This window comes from Macadamia integrifolia, unplaced genomic scaffold (assembly GCF_013358625.1).
Source record: "Macadamia integrifolia cultivar HAES 741 unplaced genomic scaffold, SCU_Mint_v3 scaffold537, whole genome shotgun sequence".
In the NCBI taxonomy this organism is placed as follows: Eukaryota; Viridiplantae; Streptophyta; class Magnoliopsida; order Proteales; family Proteaceae; genus Macadamia; species Macadamia integrifolia.
The window spans coordinates 169850-177033 of NW_024870478.1; the positions used below are offsets into that span (position 1 = coordinate 169850).

Genomic DNA, 7184 nt, shown 5'->3' on the forward strand with positions numbered 1-7184 from the left:
AAAAAAAAAAAAAAAAAAGGGAGGTGCTCCATCCATGAAAATTCAAAAGTAAAGAAAACATGAAGGGTAATCCATTTCCTCCATTCTAGTCCAAACCCCATTGTCTGAGGCAGATGCTGCAGCTATTAAACCAGGGTAAATGGTAATGAACCTTTTCCACAAAGAATGCTTGGGTTGTTATTTCTTTGAGAAGTGGCCATTATCTGATTTGAGAAAGACCAGCCTTTGTCAAAAGCCCATTTGTTGAGAAGTAAAAGGGGATATTGGCTGTGAAGTGTGGATCTCGTAATCACAGTAAGAACCACCAAGGTAAACCCACCCCCCCCCCTTCCACATTTTTTTTGGGGGGGGGGGGGGGGGGGGGGGGGGACCAATTATTGTATAACATACAGTTTGACCAGTCAAATTGGCTTTCTCTTATTTTCCCTTTTCACTGGAGATTTGGTAACTTCTGGAATCCTTTTTTTTCATGGCTTATATGACATCGATTGAGTCAGAGTGAGTTTGATTGTTAATTGAAATACAGCTATTTTAGTTTGGATTTAGTTTAGCATTTATTATAACTTAGAAGTATGCTTGGGTCATATGTTAGATGACTAAGTTTGACTATGATTTTAGAGTTGTCTTAAAAATATTGGTTCCAAAATCAGAAAGGACAGGACAAGTATACTCTCACTAAATACCATATGATAGTTGTTTTATATTTGCTTTTTGAATCGAATGAATTTTTTCTGGAGAATATCTCTATGCATGAAACGCTAGATCAAACACCAGGAAGCTTGAAATTTCCCACATTTCAACGGTATCCCTGGACTACGATACCAAATACCATGTGACTTTCAAAAGTCATTGGTTTCGACCAGTATCGACCAAAATTCCCACATTTCGGTCGAAATGTGGGAATTTTGGAGTGGACCAATGGGACAACCTTTATAAAACCTTCTTAAACGGGAAACAAACCCTTCTTATTTCAAAATTTCGACCCTCTCCCCATTATTTCTTCTCTATGAAGTGGGAAACTTGGGAAAACACTCCATATTTTACCCTTGTGCCAGCTAATCTTCATTCTAAGCTTGGATCTTGCACATTCATAGCAAATCTACCTAAAGAAGCGATCTAGGACCAAAAGGTAAATCCTATCTTCCCCAAACCTTGTGTGCCATCCTTCGAGATTTCCCACATTTCTACGGTATCCCTGGACTCCGATACAAAAAACCATGTGACTTTCAAAAGTCATTGGTTTCGACCAGTATCGACGAAAATTCCCACATTTCGGTCAAAATTCTCACATTTTAACTGAAATGTGGGAATTTTCCTCTAATGTGGGAATTTTGGAGTGGACCAATGGGACAACCTTTATAAAACCTTCTTAAACGGGAAACCAAGCCTTCTTATTTCAAAATTTCGACCCTCCCCCTTATTTCTTCTCTATGAAGTGGGAAACTTGGGAAAACACTCCATATTTTACCTTGTGCCATCTAATCTTCATTCTAAGCTTGGATCTTGCACATTCATAGCAAATCTACCTCACGAAGAGATCTGAGACCAAAAGGTAAATCCTATCTTCCCCAAACCTTGTGTGGCATCCTTCGAGAGCATCGGCTCATTTGGATAGGGTGGTGGGTATGGACAGCATGGTGGATCTTCTACTTCATTTGGACAGGAGGCTGGTTCAGGTGATGGGTCATCTTTTGTTGACATTATCTTTGGGTATCCATCCAACCTTGTGTGCCACATCCACATCCTATCCATGATTTAAAGTATCTCTGATACCGATATCTATACGATACCCTCCAATACGTATCTTAAATTTAATCGACCGATACCGATATTTTAATCCTTGATCTTTAACATATCTTAGCGTACCTCCAATATGATACGATACAATACGAATACTCTACGATACATATCTTAAATTTAGCCGACCGGTACGACGATCGATACTGATACGTTAATCCTTGATCCTATCACTATGACTGAGCCATTCCCTAGGCTGGGATACCGAGCTGATGTCGATGCATCTTATAGATGGGCAGTGACGGACTACCAAAACAATTAGGCCAAAAATGTCATGGGACTCATATGTGATGCATTCAGAGGAGCGGCTATGACATTTGCAGTGGTATGCAGCTCGTGAACTAGAACCACCAAGACACTCTACTTGGAATTGACTTTTTGAGTGTTGAGTGTTAAGAGATAACTCACAATTATGTAATATTATTATTTATTTTAAATCCTTTGCATTATGTAGTATGTACTTATGTAGATTTTAGACTACATTTAATTTCGACTATGTACTTATGTAGTATAGTTTCAGACTTTTAGTCAACGACTCAACGTACATTACCAAACTTTGGTTCAACCCCACAAGTATGACTTAAGGTATTTTCTCCATGAAACTAATTATGTGAATGTGTTAGAAATGTCTAGAATATGACATACACAAAAAATCAGGCCAAAAGAAAAACACATTTTAGGGGTCGAAACCAAAGTTTTCACCCAACCACGTAAAATTCCCTGGTTTCCTCGAAATTTCCCAAGTTTCGACCGAAATTTTGGTCTCCCCAAGGGTTGAAACATAGTCGAAACCCGATACCTTGAACCTTGGTCTTCAAAGCTAGAAACAAAACTAGACAAATCAGGTCTTCACTAGCACCACTGAGGTAGAGAAAGTACACCGCAAACAAAGCATGAAATGCATGTGTGTCCAACCAAGAAGGGGGGAAAAAAGAGCAAAAAATATATGACAAAGGCTGCACAATATGGCATGTACAACTTTCAGTTGGATTATATATATATACCAATGTAAGGTAGATAGATAGATAGATAGATAGATAGATAGAGAGAGAGAGAGAGAGAGAGAGAGAGAGACCTGGTGATGTGTCCTGAGCAGTATTTTGCAGTTAGCATGGATTTCCTTAACATGAGAAAGTGCCTTAAAGAACTTTTCATCCAGATCTTCTTCCCTCAATGCGTTAATCTGCAATGGTATAGTCATTTTCACAATAAGAACAATATTTCTACTAAACCTGCAACTGCAGATGACACAAACTTCCTTTTAAAGAATAAAAAATTTTGCTCTTTCAAAGAGTGGCCACAAATCCAGAAAGAATACAAGGGTCTGGCACTGATAAGCTCCAAGAATATAAAATCATAATAGAACAGCAGAGAAATAATCAATCAAAACATAAACACGACACATCCCCCTTCAGTTTTCCCACTCGATCACTGTCTTTGGTAAGGCCAACATAAAGATCATCTCTATCTCCAGCTAAAGCTCAACTATGGTATTGGCTGAACTAAGGCACCACTGGAATGAAATATTCATGTGAGAGCAAAAGTGTTGCCACTCCTTCTCAACTTAGAATATATTCAAAGCCCTGATCTGAGAAGACACATCCATCCAACCACAGAGTAGCTGAATTTTTCAATAATCAACTGCTTAGCCTCTATGGATGAGGATATCTTTCGATGAATAATCAATGCTTTTAGCTCCACTGTTATTGAGTCAGCATTACCAACTGGACCTGGAAAGAGTAGGATGATTGTCCCTGCATCATGAAACACACTACTATTTACTAGAAAACTATGATTGCCAAGCTAACCATCAAAATTGTGCAAGATAACCATAGGCGATGGAGGGAATGATTGGTGAATCAACCACGTGAAGATTGGAGCTAATCTAGTTATGAACCCTGACTACATTATCACCACATCGAAGGAGGATACCATGGAACAATATGACTATACAACCCAAATGGCTGCTCAAACCATCACAATCTCACAAATATGTCCATAAAGTACCAAAGACATTACCAAATTAACCCACATCTCTTTTGCACACTCACAGTGGCTGTTGCTACAATCTCCCCTACGCCTAGGACGTTGTCACTTAAGGTCAAGGCCAGAAGAAAGGAAAGTGAGGATGGGGTCACCGCCTCAAGGAGCTCGTTGATTGGCATCAGCAATAAGTGGTAGACCTAAATCCCCGGATAAGAAGGTGCCTAAATGGATTAGTAGCAAGGAAATGTGGTTTTATCTATTCTTGCTCAAGAAGGGTAAACCTTGGTCAATCCTCGTAGAGGTTGGAAGTCAACGATCCCTCCAAGGAGAAGCGTCAGAAGGAGGCAGTTCCATCTAGGCCTCTAAGACAGCAATTACCTCCTCAACTCCTCTCTGGCAATCAGTCATTCCACCTTCCAGGATGGTTCCTCATCAATTGGGAACCAATCGGGGGCACCATGCCATTCAAAGACCTAAGATCAGCTGCCGAGGGAAGATTGAGAAGTTGCCTTCAATCCACGAGTCATTCACCCTCCCAACCGTCAACAGCTTTTACAAGCTACTTCGCGTTGCTCATAGGCAAGGACAATCCTCATAATCAGAATAGGTTCAGTCCAGGGTACAAATCAATAGAAAATTTGCTTCGTAAGATAAAATAACGAAAAAATTCAAAGAAATGGTTTCATGGGATTCAGCCAATTGTCTCGATTGTGGGATATCATTGAGAAATAGGAATCAGTGTTATCAAAGGATTTCTTGTGGATTTTCCCGAAAGTCTATTAATGAACCAATCCAATAAATTCACTCATAAAAAGTTCCTATATGATTTCTATGAAATGCAAGTTTCTTCATCTCCCCATTTGCATGACAAAATTGGCACATTTGATAAACAATTAGATCATAAGGGGCAGCATATCGCACTTGTAAACCTTTTTCAAGGAAATATCCCAAGTTAGCACCTCCAGTGTCGGACTTCCATGCTAATTTATAAGGGAAAGCTTTAAGTTCACCATGTTCTAATCTAGGTGGTGTTATAGTAGCATGGGGGGAAATAACTAGAATGTAGTAATCTCTTGTATCTGCATGTGTTTGGGAGCTGATCAATCTTTCCGCTGATGAGTTGTACCACTATGTTCTTTATTATTCCCAAGAAAAAGTGAGCCACTACAAATATTTTCCCAAGGGCCCAGCTGAAAACTAACCATTGCCATTAAGGATCCAAAATATTAGTATCCTAACTAGACTCAAAAGTGAAGACATCCTCTAGGCATCCAATAAGAGCAGTCACCTCTTCAATCTGCAGCTCTTTCATAACTCTCCCAAACCCAAATTCCCATTCTATAACCTGACACTCAGTTCTCACTATAGTTCTAAATCTCCTTGAAATTTCCGAATTTCGACCGAAATCTTTCAGTTTTTCCAATCTACCTCAAGTTGATAGTTTCTTTTCCATCCTTCTAACCAGTTCCCTACTTCTTCCAACAAATGCTCACAAAGAGGTTCAGACTATAGAGTCACGGGCACATGAAAACGTAGTCCTCCCTCTTCACACCCCATAATCTCTGTATCATCCCAAAATTTGTCCATATTTCCCTCCAAGGGGGAGTCCTAGGTGCATGAAAGGCAATTCCTACTTTTCACACCCTATTATCTCTTTATCCTCCGAAACTCCCATTGGGTTTCCTCCCAGGTACATGAGGACCAAGTCCTCCTCAGTTGAAGCAAAAAAGCCAGCATTAACTTATAATTCTATAATAAGTTCATTAAGGGACTAGCAGAGACAATCCCAACAGTCAACAAACAGAAAATATCCAGTAAAGTAGCAAACTGCCAATAATTTCCTCGAGCACGGTCTGTTCCCTCAAGGTGTGGCGACATACCTCGTCATTAGAAAGTTGATAATCCTGAAGGAAGCAAGATACAATTTCTTGCCGTTGAGTGGTGATCTCAAGTTCCTGTTTGAGCCTCTCCGTAGTACTAATGATATCCCCCGTACTAGCGCTACAACTGCTCAGTGCCTTGGCAATCCTGGAAATTCAAAATGTCAAGCAATAATTTAAACTGAAATTTGATGGGCGTTTCTCTTAGTCTTAGCACAAGATGAGCTATCAGCAAAGCAAGAGTAGCCTGATTATATGTCTAGATATATTAGAAGAAGCAACAATTTGCTACCATTTACAAGTGAAAGTAAGACCCTCGATGCAAATTGTTAATCTACAACAAGGAATTCAGATACTTTGAACTGTGTTTTGGCAATTCCGATTCAAAACTAATGACCCCAGATAGACCCAAGACCAGCTGGTGAACTGAACTAAAATTCTACCGTATCCAACCCATTAAGAGAACAACCCCAAGTCCCAGCAATATATTTTGAAAGATGCCACCAAAATGATTGATCAGTGAAAATGAGAAGAGAAAAAAGAAAAGGAAGAGGGGAACTAACTTGTCGCAGCAATCGGCCAATGCGTTCACTTCCACCTCCACTCGATCCAAGGCCTATAACCAAAAAAAAAAGAAAAATACGTCAAAATTCATAATTGAACATACGAGTGTGTATGTGTGTGTGTGTGTGTGAGAGAGAGAGAGAGAGAGGGAATTGAGGACAGAGGGAGTATGAGAGAGGGAATAGCTTTACCTGTTGGGCAGATTTGGAAGCGAGGAGGAATTCATGGTTGATGGCGAGGGATCGCTTCTCGATGGTGGATCTGAGGTTCCTGCGAGCCGGAGGAGTGTTGTCAGTGTAGAAGGTGGAGAGTGTATTGAGCGATGCCAACAGATCAGGCGAGTCCGTCCTCGACTCCAACACCTTCTTCAGCTTCCTTGACAATCCAGGAGCCAGCGCAACCTCTCCTCCCATCTCTCTCTCTCTCTCTCTCTCTCTCTCTCTTTCTCTGTCTCGAACTTTGGTCTTTAAAGAGCGTTTCCAGGCCGATCCCGATTCTGGGCAATCCCGAATTAACTAGATCGAGTTAAACCGGCCAATCCAACCGACCAACGGGTTTCATTAAATTTCATTTGTCAACGACTCAACGACCGATAATATCCCTGATTTTTTAGATTGCTTAGATTTGATAGTTACTGCTGATCAGAATGCTAAGCTATGTGCTCTATTTACTTCTTTTGAAATTAAGTTTGCGGTTTTCCAAATTGGGGCTTACAAAGCTCTTGGTTTTGATGGTCTACCTGCTAAGTTCTTCCATCTTCATTGACATATTATCGGTCAGGAGGTAGTTAATGTTGTTCAATGGCTTTATTGTAATGGATTTATACTTAAAAGCTTCAATAGGTAGATCACTTTTATCCCTTCCCGAGCTATTTCTAACAGTGTCTATGTTGCTCATGAAATTCTCCATTTTATGAAAGTTTCAAAATGCAAAATGGGCTTTTGGATTTAAAACTTG

The 7184-nt window shown here is 40.1% G+C and overlaps 1 protein-coding gene across 1 annotated transcript in view; it reads right to left on the bottom strand.

Annotated features, from left to right (window-relative positions):
• The window catches only part of LOC122069131 (conserved oligomeric Golgi complex subunit 6), a 48611-nt gene extending 41939 nt beyond the window's left edge, over positions 1–6672 (bottom strand). Inside the window, exons 1-4 of the mRNA XM_042633063.1 lie at positions 6419–6672; positions 6227–6279; positions 5664–5811; positions 2873–2980 (exon numbers count right to left, since the gene is read on the bottom strand). Coding sequence (XP_042488997.1) covers positions 2873–2980; positions 5664–5811; positions 6227–6279; positions 6419–6640 — 531 coding nt within the window. The 5' untranslated portion in view covers positions 6641–6672. The remainder of the gene's footprint in view (positions 1–2872; positions 2981–5663; positions 5812–6226; positions 6280–6418) is intronic.
• Positions 6673–7184: the final 512 nt, after the last annotated feature.